Raw genomic sequence first — 16,943 nt, 5'->3', positions numbered from 1 at the left:
GATGCTTATCTTGCTGGGATCCTATGACCCCAACTGACTTCCTGCCCTTTGGGCGGGGGGCTGGACTCGATGATCTTCTGAGGTCCCTTCCAGCCCTAATTTCTATGAAATCTATGAAAAGACCTTTGAGAAAATTATCAAGAAGCACATCTGTGGGGGCCCAGCATGGCAAGTAATGCTCCAGGGCAACCAACACAGGTTCATTGTGGGCCATTCCTGCCTAACTAACCTTGTTTTCTTTTGCAACCAAGTCCTTGGATGTGGGTGTTGAGGTGGATGATGTCTACCTGGACTTCAAAAAGGGCTTTGACACTATTTCTCACCCTATTTTCATAAAAAAAAACTAGGCGACTGCGGCATTGATGCCTACACAGTCAGATGGGTGGCAAATTGGCTCTATGGTCGCTCCCAGACAGTGGTGGTGAATGGGTCATTTTCGACCTGGAGGGATGTGGGCAGTGGAGTTCCCCAGGGCTCGGTCCTCGGGCCTGTGCTATTGTAGGAAGAAACCCTTTTGTCTGCCACCCCTCAAATGTGAAGCTCCTCCATATGGCAAAAGCTGGTCTTTTAGTATTTGCCCCCTTTTGGGATGTTTTCTCTTTTCCACCTTTTCTTCCTTCCTCTCTCTCTTTTATTATATCATTATTATTTTTTATATAAGGTATATTTGTAGAGAAAATAGAGCTTGGAAATGCTTTTACAAATGTACTTTAAGTTTAAAATTAAGTTGTACCATGTAACAATGTTAGCAAGAGCAGGAATCTCTGTATGGAGCAGGTCCCTGAATGAATCATGGATTATAATGTAACATAACAGCTAGTCTGGATAAGCATGTTAATGAGTGGCAATTAACACCTACAAAATCAGAGACCAAGGAGAAGAAAGAATCAATAAAGAGCCAGAAATTCCTGGAAACTTCATTGTTAAAGGTACGGAAGCCCCTGTTTGAACTAATTAATGCTGGAAACAGACCCTTGGGGCTGAAATACCCCCTGATCAACCACTTCCAGAGCTCAATTCATCATGGCAGGGAATCAATCAAAATTCATCAACGGACTCCTGAGACTGCACATACGTGAAGATGTGACCCCTGGGGCTGACAGCTGCCATCCAGCAGTACCAAGAGGGACGTCCATCGAAGTCAACAACACCTGCATTGGGTAAGCCCAAGAATTCGGGAGTCACCAAAGTCTTCCAGAGAGGGATAAAAGGCAGCGAAGAATGACCCCCAAGGGTGCCCTCTTTGTCCTGACCAGCACCCTGCCTGTCCAGCCAGAAGGACCAGCCAACGTCCCACTTCTGAAGCAACATCGCACTGAAAGACGCCTCAACTGGCCATCAACGGTGGACTCCAGTGCTTGGGGATAGGTATATCTTGACACCAGTGCTTAGTGTTCAGAGCTAGCTACTGTGAGTGTGTGTGTGCGTGTGTGAATGTGTGTGTGTATGAGGGGATCAGTATCAAGGTTTATGGTCTGACTTTTGCATCCATCCAATAAACTAGAATTTTATGATGATTCTTTGGGTTGGTCCTTGGTAGCCAACACTATTCAGTATCTTTATCAGTGACTTGGAGGTGGGCACGGAAAGCACGTTGTCCACATTTGCTGATGACACAAAGATGGGAGAAGTGGGCACACTGGGGGGAAAGGACAGAATCCAACTAGATCTAGACAGGTTACAGAGGCAGACGGATGAGAATAGAATGGAATTCAATGCAGACAAGTGCAAGGTGCTGCATCTAGGGAGAAGGAACCTGCAACACACCTATAGGATGGGGAACACCCTCTTGTCAACACAGTGGCAGAAAGGGATCTTGGAGTCACTGTTGACTCCAGGATGAACATGAGCCACCAATGTGAGGAAGCAGTCAGTAAGGCTAACTGCACCATGTCGTGCATCTATAGATGCATCACAAGCAGGTCCAGGGAGACAATCTTTCCACTCTGTGTGGCACTGGTCAGGCCGTAGTGGTAGTATTGTGTCCAGTTCTGGGTGCCTCACTTCAAGAGGGATATGGCTAACCTTGAGAGGGTCCAGAGGAGGGCCATTTGTATGGTTAGGGGGCAGCAGGCCATGCCCTCTTAAGATAGACTAAAGGGCCTGAATCTATTCAGCCTCCACAAGAAAAGACCCAGAGGGGATCTGGTGGCCATCTATAAACTCACCAGGGGGGACCAGTGGAAAACAGATGAGGCTCTGTTCCCCTAGGAACCACCTGGGATAACAAGGTATAACTGCCAGAAATTGATTGAGAGCAGGTTCAGGCTTGATATTAGGAGGCATTACTTTACAGTTAGGGATGCCAGGCTCTGGAATGCTCTCCCCTACCATGGTTGTTTTCAAGAGGAGGTTGGATAGATATCTGGCTTGGGTATTATGATCCCAGCACTCGTTCCTGCCCAGGGCATGGGGTCAGACTTGATGATCTGTTCAGGTCCCTTCTGAACTAGAAACTATGTAACTCCAATTGCACTTTGGCTTTTCTGATTTCGTCTCTGCATGCCTCAGCAATATTCCCATACTCCTCCCTAGTCATCTGTCCAAATTTCTACTTCTTGTAAACCTTCCTTTTATGTTTAAGCTCACTGAAGAGTTCTCTGCTAAGCCAAACTTGTTGCCCGCCATATTTTTTTTTCCTGTACATTGGGATGGTTTTTCCTGCACCCTCAATAAAGTTTCTTTTAAAATACAACCAGTTGTCCTGGAATTCTTTCCCCCTCAGCCTGGCCTCCCAGGGGCTCCTGCCCATCAGTTGCCTGATGGAGTCAAAGTCTGCTTTTTTGAAGTCCAGGGTCCATACTCTGCTGTTCTCTCTGTCTCTTGTCAAGATCCTGAATTCAGTCATCTTGTGGTCACTGCTGCCCAAGTTACCATCCACTTCTATATCCCCCACCAATTCTTCTCTGTTTGTGAGCAGCAGATCAAGAACAGCATGGCCTTTTGGCCTCTCCAACACTTGTACCAGGAAGTTGTCTCCAGCATTCTCCAAACTCTTCCTAGATTGCCTGAGCACTGCTGTATTGCCCTCCCAGCAGATGTCAGGGTGATTGAAGTCCCCCATCAGAACCAGGGCCTGTGATCGGGAAACTTTCACTAACTGTCTGAAGAAAGCCTTATCTATTTCATCCTCCTGGTTTGGTGGTCTGTAGGAGACCCCCACCACAACATCACCCTTATTGCTCTTCCCTCTAACCTTAACCCAGAGACTTTCAACACACTTATCTTAAGTTTCATACTGGAGCTTTGAGCAATCATACAGCTCTTTTACATACAGTGCAAGTCCTCCTCCTCTTCTCCCCTGCCTGTCCAGTTTGTACCCATCCATGACAGTGCTGCAGTTATGCAAGCTATCCCACCAGGTCTCTGTTATTCCAATCATGTCATAGTGCTGTGACTGTGTTTCAATTTTTCCTGCTTGTTTCCCAGGCTCTGTGCTTTCCTGTACAGACACCTGAGATTCCCGCCAGCGGCACCAGCCAATTGCCCTACAGCCTTAATATGAACAGGCTTCACCTGTTGCCCCCTCATCTTTGTGCTTCCTCCAGATCCCCCACTTCCCCTCTTACCTCAGGGCTTTGGTAAACATGGTGAACCTAGTTTAAAACCCTCCTCAGTGACTGCCTTTCTTGCATGCATACCAGCCTCTGGCTTCTTTGCTAGTCATTCCATCCAGAAAGAGCACACAACAACTGCAGATGCTTCCTCAGCCTGATGAAGGGTTTTTAAACTCAAAGACTTGCTAAGAAAATACATTTCCAACTATTTAAGTTGGTCTAATAAAAGATATTAGATTCACCCAAAGAACCTTGTCTGCTTATGTCCTTAGACCAACACGGCTCCAACCTACACCCCTGTAACACAAAGGGTGAAACTCATATAACTCCTTGGACATCAATGAATTGCTCTCAGATCAATGTGATCCATGTTTTTTGTAATTGGTGTTCAAGCCAAAGTCCCATGACCTAGTGGGACTTTAATTTTAATGAAGTGCGGATTGGGTGCTTTGGGACTAACTCTCACAGGTGTATTCATATGAATGGATGTTGCCTTTTCTGAAGATTGTTTCACTTGCTCTATATTGATCAGTCTTCTGAACAACATACAGAAGAGGTTTCTGAAGCACATGCTCAGTGTAGTCCCGCTTCTGCTTTGTCAGGGCAAAATTACTCTCATTCCTACCTGCCTTGTTTCAGCTTAAGATATGGAAGTTGGACAGGATGCATGAGAGGATCAATTTTTGGCTTAAATGTATTTAAGCATTGTATTTGCATTTGGAATTGGGATGTGACATCATATCTTTCCAATCCCAATGATAGTAGCCTGTTTTAAATCTCTCTAATATTGTCTGAATCTGGCTTTACGTTTCTTTTTCTTTTTTGGGGGGGGGGTGTTATTTTTATGCAATATAACATAAATGTAAAGTTAGCGCATTACTTTTGACATCCCCGAGTTGCTTTTTTTGGCAACCAACAAAGAGAGCCCCCCTCCAAGGCAAATCTATCTGTGGAAACCTGCTTCTGTATTTCAAGTTGGCAACAATGCGCTTTTCAGTCATACATAACACACAGCCTGTTGCTATTTATTCCTTTGGTTACTTAGAATGCAAATTTCCCTTCACTTGCGTTGAAACTGACATAAAACTCTCCATGCTACCTCCTTGCTTTTCAGGTGGTCACCATGGAAATGTGTTTTGATGGAGAAGGGGAGGGCATTGTAGAAATTGTGAAAGCATCAGATTAGCCCTGCCTGGTAATGACAGTATCCCCATTGTCAGAGGAGACCTCGCAGAGCTGGTGCTGTTACTGCCAGTCAAGGTGAAAGTGATTCAGTGGGGACTGGTGGGGAGAACAAGAAAAGAGACAGAACTCGTTGCAGAATACAAATAGAGCCAATGCATTTGAACAGGATTAGAGGAGGGAGAGATGGCAAAGACCTGTTAAATCTCTCGTACTACCTCCTGCTAGAGCAAGAGAGAATTCCTATATAGATGAGACAACAGGAGATAGTAAACACAGGTTACCCTTGATCCTAACTAAAGGGTTGCAATATGTTTTATACACACTTAGAAAGCCAGCCAGGGATGGTGTGCAAACCTAGACAAGGAGCAGCATTCTTACCATTCTGCTAGACTTGCACAGTGCATCTATGAGTGGATTAGCTCAAGCCCATAAAAGCCCAGTGTCAGACTTGGACCCTTCTGGGTAAAAGAGGCTAGGTATGTTCAATTTAGAAAAGAGATACTTAAGGCAGGACATGAGAAGAGTTTACAAAACACTAAATGATGCAGAAAAAGTAAATAGGGTTTTTTTATTTACTATTTCTCATGATACAAGACCTAGGAGTCATAAAATGAAACCAGTAAGTAGTAGAGATGTGAAGGCCTGGAAAAACAACAAACCAATTCAGAAAAAAAAGTTTTTTCCTGTTTTTTCCCTGAGGTCTTTTTTTTGTTTTTTCCCCTGAAAAGCTGGAAAAATTGAAAATTTTTGGAAACATTAAAAAAAGTCTTATGAAATATTTTCTTTTAGAATGATGAATAAAATGTTTAAGACAAGGTGTTCATATACTGCTACCTTTTACTCTCCAAATTTTTTTCTAATAACTATATAATAGGAAAACTTTTATGTAAGACTATCTACAGTATCAGATCATTACAGTTCCTGTACACCGAGGACAAGCAGTACAGTACAACTCTTAAATTCAAGAGCAAGATGCATTTCTGCTCCCAGGGGGCACTGCCATTTTCACAAGAGAAGGAAGAAAGATTCAGTGCCTTCTTTGCTTGTGGACTGCCTCTATTGTTGACTTTTTATTTAGAGGTTAGTGGATCTGCTCCTGTCCTCATGACTAGGCTCAAAGGACTGGGAGTGGATACTGGCAGCAGTATCCATTCATTCCTGTAGAGATTAGAAACAAGGAGCTTATTGCCCTTCTTGCTCAAAAGCCTCAGGAAAGGAGACAGAGCAAGTCTAAAGGTTCTGGAGTTGGAAGAAGCCTGCCTCCTCCTGGCCCTATGACTTTGACATCCACAGAAGTACAGAAGCAGCACAAAGGAGCTGAAAGAAACTACTTCTTTATTGAAAGGTAAGAGTTTAAATTTCTCTGAATTCAGTATATTAAACTATATTTTAGCTGCATTAGTATATTTTTATAACTAATACTTGAATTCCAACTAATCTGATGTTTTGTGACAAATCACCCAACCTGAGCAGTAAAGCGAGGCCTGCAGGGCAGGACAGTTGTTTACAGTTAACTCTAAGGAGGCCTCTCCTTCATCCATTACTAAATTTGTACATGCTGTAGCTTAGTGCTTATATATGCAAGTTAGCCACTAAATTACATTTTTCTTTTTTCTCCCTCAGCAAAATGGTGTAGCCAACTTCTAGCATATGGAAACATTTCCACACTGCAAGTTATTCTGAGAAAAAAAATGTGATTTGCAAATACTATCAAATGAAATATGCATTTCCAAATGCTACTAGGATGACCAAACACATCCTTGTATGTAAGAAGTGTCTTGCAGATATTAAAAAATCCTTCCTGGGTATAAGTGAGGAGGAGGTAGATCAAGATGATGAAAATACAAGTAGCTCTTTTCAATGTTTTTGATCTAGAATTCCTCCTCCTCCTCCTCCTCCTCCTCCTTCTATAACATCAGCATCACAAAGGGTTGCCCAATCAACATCCTCAAGTAACCAAATATTGCAACCAACTTTATGTAAAATACTCTCGATAGGTTCATTTCTAGACAAGATGACACCTGAAGATCTGGAAAAAGATGACCAAGCTCTTGCAAGAGCAATATATTCTTCTGGGACACCATTGTTAATGACTGAAAATGCATATTGGCAGGAAGCTTTTAAATTACTGAGACCATCATACTGTTTGCTGAGCAGGCATTCTTTGAGCAAGGCTCTTTTAGAGTCAGAATATGAATGTGTAATGCAATCTGTGCAAGGGAAAATCAATGAAGCACTGTGGCTTGCAGTACTTACAGATGGATGGACAAGTGTGTGGGGAGAAGGAATCATAAATTTTATGATAACAGCACCTCAACCAGTTTTTTACATAAGCACTGAAACAGGAGACAACAGGCATATTGCAAGGTATACCAGTAGTAAAATATGTGAAGTCCTACAGAAGATTGGCAGTGGTAAAGTATTTGCTTTGCTGACTGACAATACAAATAACATGAAAACAGCATGGGAGCTCATAATGGATAACCCACATATTACTGCAATAGGATGTGCATCCCATGGGCTAAACTTGCTTCTTAATGACATCATGAAGTTGGACACTCTGCAAAAGATCTATAGAAGAGCAAAATAAGTTATAAAACATGTAAAAGCTACTAATATTGTAGCTGCAGTCTTTAAGAAGAAGGAAGAAAAAATGCAAAGAATAAAATAGTGACACTCAAACTCTGTAGTAAAAGTAGATGGGCTAAAGCGGTGATCTCATTTGAAAGTTTACTAAAAAATAAAGAAGCTCTTCAAGAAATAGTAATAATTGAGGACCTTAAAGCATCCAGAAGTGTGAGGAACACTTTACATGATGAGGATGTCTTTTGGGTTCAGCTGCAGAACTCCCTGAAGATTCTAAAGCCAATTTCTTCATCAATCACTGCATCTGAATCAGATAGTACGCTTTTGTCAGACATTCCTTACCAAATGGCCCAGATAAAAATCAACTGTTTTTGAGAATCTAAGTGTAACTCCGTTTACAAGCACAGAAGAAAGAAAAGTGAAAGACTTTATTAATGGATGGGAAGAATGTTTGTTGCCAATCAGTTCGTGCTGCTACAAATCTCTTGGATCCAAGATTCAAAGGCAGAATTGTTAGTGATGATAGCACTGCTACTGCATTTGACTGGATTACAAAACAAGCAACACACTTAGGACTTGATGTTGAAAAGATACTTTCAAATGTTGCAGAATACAGAACATCTTCAGGTATCTTTGGTCCAGGAGGGCAGTTTGAGACACTGGCAACCACATCCCCCCTGCAACACAGTGGCAAGGCCTTTGCACCACACAGCCTCTGACCCTTCTTGCTTCTTGCCTGTTTCAGATTCCTTCATCTTCTGCAGCACATGAAAGAAACTGGTCTATATTTGGAAATGCTCACACCAAATCAAGAAGTAAGTGAACATGTGAAAAAGTAGAGAACCTTGTCTCAATCCAGGCAAAACTTCAGTTTTCAGAAGTCCATGAAAAAGATGAAAATGAAGGAACAGAAGAATCAGAAACTGCTGATAGCGATAGCTTAGAAAATGAGACTGATTAGACAAAGTTTCATATAGCAAAATTTGTATTCAATAAGTCTTGATATTTTTTTTCCCTTTTTTCAGCTCTTTTTCTAAAAATGTGCTTTCTGTATATGCTTGACACTGTGGAGGAGACTAAGTCTAGAATACATAATAACTTTCTTTGTTTTACTATAATGTTGATGAGTTCTTCTATTTTCAACTTTAATTTTTGCCTGCTTCTCATAAACTGGCAAAAACTAAGAGATGCTAGGTTCCTTAGAGTTCAGCAGCTTGTAGCTCCATTTGTAACAAAAATTAAAAACATTTTAAAGTAAATTCAATTAGTAAATTTGTAATTTGTCTGAATAAACTATACTTTTAAATTTAACAAATATATCAAACATGATAACTTTATGAGCAAATTAAGTTATACATAATACATTTTATGTTCTTAAAGTAGCAAAGTAAATTTAGACCTGTAAAGGGTGCTAAGAAAATAAGTATCATGTATATTTCCATTTCCCCCAAATTTCCATTTTTTTCCAGAAATTTCCCCCCCTCCATGGCTTCAAAGTGTACAGAAATATTACATCTCTAGTAAGTAGTGTTTAAACCTAAAAAAATAGTTTCTTTTCTACATACCCTGTAATTAAAATGTGGATGGAACTTATTGCCACAAGATGATGTGGAAGCTGACAGTTTAGCCAGATTCAAGAAAGGATTGGATAAATTCTTGGAGGAAAGGTGCAGGAGTAGCTTTTCAGCATGAGTTAGGGGTACAGCCTCTGAATCAGAACTTCCTAGGCCTTAAATGCTGGATGCTGCAAGTGAGAGAAGAACAATGGAAAAAACCGTGGTCAAACCCAGTTCACTCTCCCTTTCAGCATCCACTTTCTGCCACTGTGTGACACAGAAGACTGGGCAAGATGGACCAATGGTTTGATGTAGTAAATGGCAGTTCTTTTGTAGTGTCACCAGCTTTTCTACTACTGCCATAGAAACTTTTATGGAGGCACAAAGGGAAAGCAAACAGACGTCTATACCATGTGTTATACCACAAATGCACAAATTTATGGCTGCAACAAAGATGGCAATACTTTTCTGACACTATTGAAGCAGATGTCTGTTAAGTTTATGGTACAAGAGGTGAGGGCAGCCTGGAGCTGCCTTCACTCTCGAACTGCCCTGGGCAGGTGTACTCAGGGTTTGAGAGCTTCAATCCTGCACACCCTATTCAAGGATCAGACTCCTTAAGCCCTGAAAGCACCTGCCTGAGTTTCCCCACTTACAGAAATGCATTCTGAAGATTCCCTGGGGCTCATTTCTGGAAGTGGAGAACCTCAACTTTCTCTGCTTATACAAAAATAAGCTCTGGGGTACACCTCTAAGTGGGGACACCCTAGCTTTCCTTGCTTACAGAGGCACAGCCTTGAGATTCCCTGAGGCATTTCTCTGCAAACAGGGAACATGTTGCCTGTTGTCCTGCAGGCTGCATCCTGGCATAGCTGATCTGCTTCATTTGGTGACGATTATTTAAGTGCACCTGGATTCATTGGTCTGCCTCAAAAGTACAGAGGGATGAACGATATCACTTGGGATGCCAGGTAAAAATTTCAAAAGCACCTAAGTGATGGAACAAATGTTCTAATATTATAAAACCCTAAGTCTGTCTGTCTGTCTGTCTGTCCATAATGCTTTATTCGCACTCTGATTGGCTGATGGAAACAGGTAATGCAGGCGGGGGGGGCAAGTGGGCCTGGGCCCAATGTGTGGTGGGGAGGGCAACATAGAGCAGGGAGCAGGCCCAAGCGGGGACAAAGCCCATGCTGGGGGTGGGAGTGGGGAGGGGAACTGCAGGCCCAGCTTGATGAGGCCACAGCAGCAGCTGGGGGAGGGAAAGAGCCCAGGCCCACTCCTCCCCCACCCCCCTCCCCTGCATCAGCCCTGAGCCCACTCCTCTTGTCCCTGAGTGGGTGTGATGCAGGGGTTGCGGGGAGAGGAGCAGGTGTGCCTTGGTGTCGGTGGTGATGGTGGGGCCAGGAGTGGGCCTGGACTGTGGGGGGAAGGGGGCTGGGTCTTTGTCACTGCCTGCTCCCCCCAACCCCTGGTCATTTTTGATGGGCAATTGGCTAGTAAAAATCATATTGACTTTCATTAGTCCTGTTCAGCTTATTTAGGTGCTTTGGAAACTGTTGCTTGCCAGCTGGTTGCATGTACCCTAATGAAACAATAATCACTGGTGGTATAATATGCAATATCTGCCTTACCTAGAGAAGTTCTGGCTGGTGTGGAGTCTCTCTTGATCCAGAAGGAAACCCAGGACAAAACTACTGTCAGGATGCAGGGGATATAGGTCTGAATGGCAAAATAGCCCATCCGCCTACTCAGGTCAAAGGAAACAGTCATCACCATGTACTCACCTAGACGAAGGCCATAAAAAGGCACACAAGTTAGAATAATATGATTCTGTTTGGCCAAAGTCTCTTTACTCCTGTTGTTTATCATCCCTACAACACTGCATTGCAACAGCACCTCAGTGCCTCACCATTTGCAATATGCTTATTCTCATTCCAAAGCAAGATGAGACTAAGGGCAGCATCTTATAGGTGCATCTATTTAGACTTCAGCATATCCACAAAAAAGGTACTATGCCCCAGGGGGTCAACTCTGAATGATGAGCTTAGATGTCTAAGATTCCTACAGACGCAATACAGGTTGGTACCTCATAAGGACAGCTCATCAGGGCCCAGGCCTTGACTGGAACTAGCCAGTCTGAATTTCCAGAGCTTAGGATTTCCCACCAATCATTCCCTATGTCCTCCTTTCCTAAACTTCAGCTCTGGATCTTCTCTTCTGCTTACTGGATGATTCTGGATAGGGTCCACATTTTTTTCTATTTCTGAAGATTCATCCCAATGCTGTAGAGGCAACTTTATGGGTAATGGGCCAGATCTTCCTTCCCTTTCACTTGCTCTTTAATCGGGGAAAGATTTATTTGATTTTAATGAATTATAATGGAGTAAAGCAATAGGGATTTGAGCCATTAGTATTGCATTCCAGGTAGAAAAGCAGAGCCATTTGTGAAGTTACCCATAGGAACTTGGAACAAAAAATGTTAGGTTGACTTGATGGAGCACATCGGAGAAGTGAAGGCCATTGGACCAGCCTTTCCTTTGGAATAAGGAGATGACCCAGAGCCTTGTTTCAGTGCTCACCTACATGACAGACCTACAGAGCTAACCCTTCTCAGTATAGGCCAGAGGGAGGTGGTGTGAAGAACAGATTGTTGCTACTGGCATGGGAAGGCATGTAATGAGAATGGGTAGGTAATAAAAGAATGAAATCCAGTGCTCACTCTTGTCTGCCTGATATGATTAACATCCCCCTCCTTGTTATTTCTGTAGTAAGGGACCTGTCCGCTGGGATTCTCATATCCATTCTGCAGGTGCCTATCAGTGCCATGATTGGTCTGCAGGTGCCTATCATTGGTCCATTGCTGTCATCTTGAATGTAGACATCAGACTGACCTTGTGCATCTGCCTGGGGGTCTGGCTCTTTTTTATTTCATAGGCAGAAATCTCCTTTGTCTCTCAGTTCAGTTTGATTTTAAGCTGCTCAGCCCTTGCTCTACTCTCCATACACTCTCTGGTAAGCTGCTAACTTTGGCTTCTAATCTTTATTAACCATGAACTGTTGGCAAAGCACAGTTCTTTTTGATGTTCTAACACGTGTTCATAGCTACTTAGCCAGCTGATTTTACAGGGAAAATAGATGGTAAAAGAGGTTTGTTTCAGTGGTTCTGTTTCTATCACCTCTTGACTTGTAAGAAACATTTGAAAGGTGTACCTTGCTTGTTTGGTGGGGGAGAGGAAGGTTTACTGGCTGTAGAGATAAGATAAGCAGTATTGACAGTGTCTTGTCTGCATATATATGCATCTGATTTTTCAGCCAGCATGGGTTCATTAGGGGCAGGTCCTGTCAGACCAACCTGGTTGCTTTTTCCAACCAGGTCACAAAATCCTTAGATGCAGGTGTAGTCTTTCTGGATTTTAGGAAGGCCTTTGGCACTGTCTCTCACCCCATTCTCATTAAAAAATTAGGTGACTATGGCGTTGATGCCTACACAGTCGGGTGGGTCACAAATTGGCTAGAGGGTCGCACCCAGAGGATATTGGTGGACAGGTCATTTTTGACCTGGAGGAATGTGGGTAGTGGGGTCCCCCAGGGAACTGTTCAACATCTTAATCAGCAACTTGGACAAGGGGGTGAAAAGCACTTTGTTTAAATTCACGGATGACACTAAGATGTGGGGAGAGATGGGCAGGATAGAAGGGAGGGACAGGCTACAACTAGATCTGGACAGGTTACAGGGGATGAGAATAGGATGGAATTCAATACTGACAAGTGCAAGGTACTGCACCTAGACAGAAAGAACCAGCAGCATACCTATAGGCTGGGGAACTCCCTTCTTGTCAGCACAGAGGAAGAAAAGGATCTTGGAGTCATCATTGATGCCAAAATGAACATGGGCCGCAAATGTGAGGACACTGTCAGGAAGGTCAACCACACCTTGTCATGCATCCAGAGATGCATCTCAAGCAGGTCCAGGGAGGTGATCCTTCCTCTCTGTGCGGCACTGGTCAGGCTGCAATTGGAGTACTGCATCCAGTTCTGGGCGCTGCACTTCAGGAGGGATGTGGACAGCATGGAGAGGGTCCAGAGAAGGGCCACTCACATGGTGAGGGGGCAGCAGGGCAGGCCCTACAAAGAGAGGCTACAGGACCTGAACCTGTTCAGCTTCCACAAGAGAAGGCTGAGAGCGGATCTGGTGGCTGTCTATAAGCTTACTGGGGGGACCTGCAGGGAATGGGAGAGTCCCTGTTTCCCTGAGCACTACCAGGAGTAACTAGGAATAATGGCCACAAGTTGCTAGAGAGTAGGTTCAGGCTAGACATCAAGAAGCACTACTTCATGGTCCAGGTGGCTAGGATCTGGAACCAACTTCCAAGCAAAGTGGTGCTCGCTCCTACTCTGGGGGTCTTCAGAAGGAGGCTAGATAATCACCTAGGCCGGGGTCATTTGACCCCAGTACTCTTCCCTGCCCATGGCAGGAGGTCGGACTTGATGATCTGCTCAGGTCCCTTCCGACCCTACCAACTATGAAACCATGACCCAAGATTGTACAGCAACCTCCCTCGTAATCATAACTGGTTCCCTCTTTTCCAATGAGGTGAATGCTCTCTGATGGCTGGAATGCTGGGATCTCCTAAAAGAAAAGACCTCTGACATTAATGTATAATGCATAACAGTAGAATTCACTTCTCCTTCAAGGCAAGATTAATGTGGCTCCCCCATATACCAAATGATACCTTGAGACTGCCTCTTTCATGATTTAATACATCCCAGTATGTCAGCAACCCTCTTGCAGATAGTAATTAACCTATTTGGGACAATTTCTTCACATGGGTAATATTTCAATGCCATGGACAGGGTCAGGTTTTCCCCCTACCAGTTGACTTTTTCCATTTATAGTTGTTTTCTCCAGTCAGACAGGAGTCTCATGTCATTTGCTCAGAGAGTAAAAGCTTGCCCCAGAAAGGGAGGAAAGCCAAAGCAGTGCTAAAATCTACTGTTCTATATATAACGGATGCAAATACTGAAAACAAAATAGATCTGTGAATCTGACTAGGGACAGCCAAGTTTACAGAGTTACAGTTTGTGGATTATGGAAAGTTCCTACTACCCTGGTGATGTCATCAAAGGTAGCGATTGGAGAAGGCGAGTTCACATATTCTCAATCTACCGATGGTATCAGTAAAACTACTGCAGAGGTACAGGGGCTGAATAATCTCTCTTTTCCAGTGTTATTATCACTGAAAATCTAGCAACCATATATGTGGCTGCAGGTTTTTGAAGTATGGTGTTCCAACACAGTGGAACATGGGCATTTCTATACCACATCCAACTCTAGCTTTATCTGCCCATATTGACAGCATGCCACTGAAAGGGTTGTGTCAATACCAGGCCACCAAAATTGTGGGAAAAGTCTACTGGACAGATCCTGAGTGCAGCCTCAGGATGTCCTGCCAGCTGCACCATGACTGCAAGCAGCTTCTGCATAATGTTGCACCTGTTAAGCTGCCATGTAGACTCCTAGAAATGGGCTGACATCATGACACATGATCAGCTATGGGCACAAACAGGACATTTCTATCCCATGAGGCTGAGAAATAGAGGGTCTTCTGGGACAAACCTCTACTTGTCATTCCACTAATCCACTTCTCAGTGTCACCCTTGCTGCCTTCCCTGCTGACCCCTGCCACTGCTTTCATCCAATTTCCCTCCTGCCTTACTGCTTCTAGATAGGCATTAATTTTCTATGTTTTTTCATTTTTAGGCTCCCTGTGGGAAGCCCATGTTTCCATTCTTACCTCCTGCTATTAAGGTTGAAGGACATCCTGTATCTGTGCTGTCCTTCCCTGGGTGCTCTTGTGCTCGCTCTCTCACTCCCTGAAGAATCTCAGTTCAGGTTGTACCTATCTGCACCTTCTCCACTTTCTGTTTCCTACTGTACCCCTTCCCCTGTAGACCTCCTACATGCATGTGGCCTCCCAAGATGTGCAGAGGACCCTCTACCCCTCCCCATAGCATGGTGGTGATTCTGTCAGATGAGTGTGCCTTACCAGCTCCAGTTCTGAGAACTTCTGATGTGTTCCTCAGGCCTGTGAAGTCAAACTGGTAAAGCCTCCAAGTGCGTTGATCAGAGACCTCAATAGAGTAACGTCTCCAGCGGTAGATGATCTCTTCTCTTGGATAACCATCTGAAAAATGGGCAAGGGATACCAGAGAGAAAGTGATATGCAACATCTTCCATAGAATACTTTTCATGCCTCTCCAGTGCCATGTGCTCTAGGTACAACAGTAATAGATTATCCATTTCTATGATTATTGCCGTTCGGTATTTTATTGTGGTAATGCTCAGACTGTGATCATGAGTGGGATCCTGTTGTTCTTGGAGAATTAAAAACACAGGTCAGCACTTAGGTGCATTGGAATGATTGTAAGTAGGGCTGTGCAAAATGGCACTGTTCCATTTCGACTTGCATTTCAACATTTTGATGGAACAGCGTTTTGTTTTGAATTTAATTTCAATTCAAAACTGCTGTTCCATTTCGTTTCATTAAAAGAGTTTCGCTGTTTTGATGCTGTTTCGATGTTTTGCCCACAGGCTATAATGGGGAAGCATAAAATAGCCTATAACTTTGTCATTTCTTGTCTGATTTGGATGAAACTTGTAGGGATGGTGGTGCTGGTGCCATCACCGGCAGCCCTGTCCCCAGCCAAGGTGTCCCTGAGAAAAAGGTGCAACTTCTGTGTCACACAGTGGATGCCAACAAACTTGGCATCACAGACCAGCTGACCATATTGGCCCCATTGTTGGTGACCATGAACCCGTGAGTGAGCTTGCCTTGCCCAGTGAGCCACCCCTGCACCAAGAGGTTCATGGCCCCCATGATCTCAGTTGCCGTATGGGACTCATCCATCAGCTCAGCTTGAAGAAGAGCCGACCGATGGCCTGACAGGTCACTCCAGTGCCCTGTGAGGGAGAGGCAGGCATGATCGCCACCCCAGCTGCTCCAGATGTCTGAAGTGAAGTGTAAGGCTACCTGCAGGTGTGCCTTGCACAGCTCCTCCCTCAAGTACTCCCTGAATGCCTCATACAGGGAGGGCACCACCATCCTACTGAAGGTGGTGCACATGGGCACTTGGTATGATTGGGTCACGAGCTCCATGAGTCACCTGAACCTGGTTGCTCAACTAATGAGAAGTGCTGGTCATTGACAGCAAGCATCTCCCCAATGCTCTGGGTGATCTCACTGGCCCTTGCAATGCACCCACTTTCTAAAGTCTGCCTTTCCCCTACTGTTCCAGGGTGGCCTGCCTCTGCTTTAGGGGAATGGGGGTTTTGGAGTGAGAGGGGGACTTATGTTTGGGCACACTCCCACTGGTTCCAGGCTGAAAAGGAGCAAGGGCAAGGGAGTGGTGCCTGCAAAGATGCATCAGCAATCCCCACGGTACTCATATGTTTTGTTCCCTTGTCCTGGCTGGTTTTTGATTGGTAGTCCAGGCAGATAGTGTATGTGGGATCATCTGCCAGATAAAAATGATCCCAGACCACACTACCCACTCACTTCTGGGGTGTGGGTTCATGTGTGGATGCTGCTGCATTTTCCTCCTCATCAGAAGGCAGAGGCACAGCAAGAGGAGGAACAGACTCAGTTGAGACACTTGCCTCCACCTGTACTTCAACCTCCTTTGAAGTGCCTTTTGGGGAAGGAGACCTGGCTCTAGGGGAAACTTGAGAGGTGTTGAGCACAAACTCAAATGATTCCCCTTCCTTCCCTAGAATTTCCCTTGCTGGGGAACTGAGATCCAGATCCAGTGCCAGCTCTTCCTCTGGCACTGGAAGGCTCAGCATGGGAAGTGAAATAGGGGTGGAGTAGGCTGCCGTGCTGGTGCTTGTTGTTGTCGTCATGGTGGTGGTGGTGGATTATAGCTGGTGCACATGGAGGGGATGCAGTCTCGGGCACAGGCAGTGGCACTGGCACTGTTCCCCCTCTTTGCTGTTTGTAGGAGCCTCATCCCTTCCAGCTGGAGGAAAAAGGCTGAGTCTCAGTTCGGTGTGTGTGTC

General features: G+C 44.4%; 1 protein-coding gene across 2 annotated transcripts in view; it reads right to left on the bottom strand.

Moving 5' to 3' along the window:
* Positions 1-16,943, bottom strand: part of LOC109313636 (gamma-aminobutyric acid receptor subunit gamma-4) — a 129,394-nt gene that overhangs the window by 28,388 nt on the left and 84,063 nt on the right. For both annotated transcript variants that reach the window (XM_019540287.1, XM_019540288.1), the window contains 2 exons: positions 14,935-15,072; positions 10,519-10,671 (listed from right to left, as the gene is read on the bottom strand). In XM_019540287.1, coding sequence (XP_019395832.1) covers positions 10,519-10,671; positions 14,935-15,072 — 291 coding nt within the window. The remainder of the gene's footprint in view (positions 1-10,518; positions 10,672-14,934; positions 15,073-16,943) is intronic.

Source organism: Crocodylus porosus, unplaced genomic scaffold, assembly GCF_001723895.1.
Source record: "Crocodylus porosus isolate Cpor-Errol unplaced genomic scaffold, CroPor_comp1, whole genome shotgun sequence".
Lineage (NCBI taxonomy): Eukaryota > Metazoa > Chordata > Crocodylia > Crocodylidae > Crocodylus > Crocodylus porosus.
The sequence above is the reverse complement of the archived record's forward strand: the minus strand, read 5'-3'. Positions and strand labels throughout refer to the sequence as shown.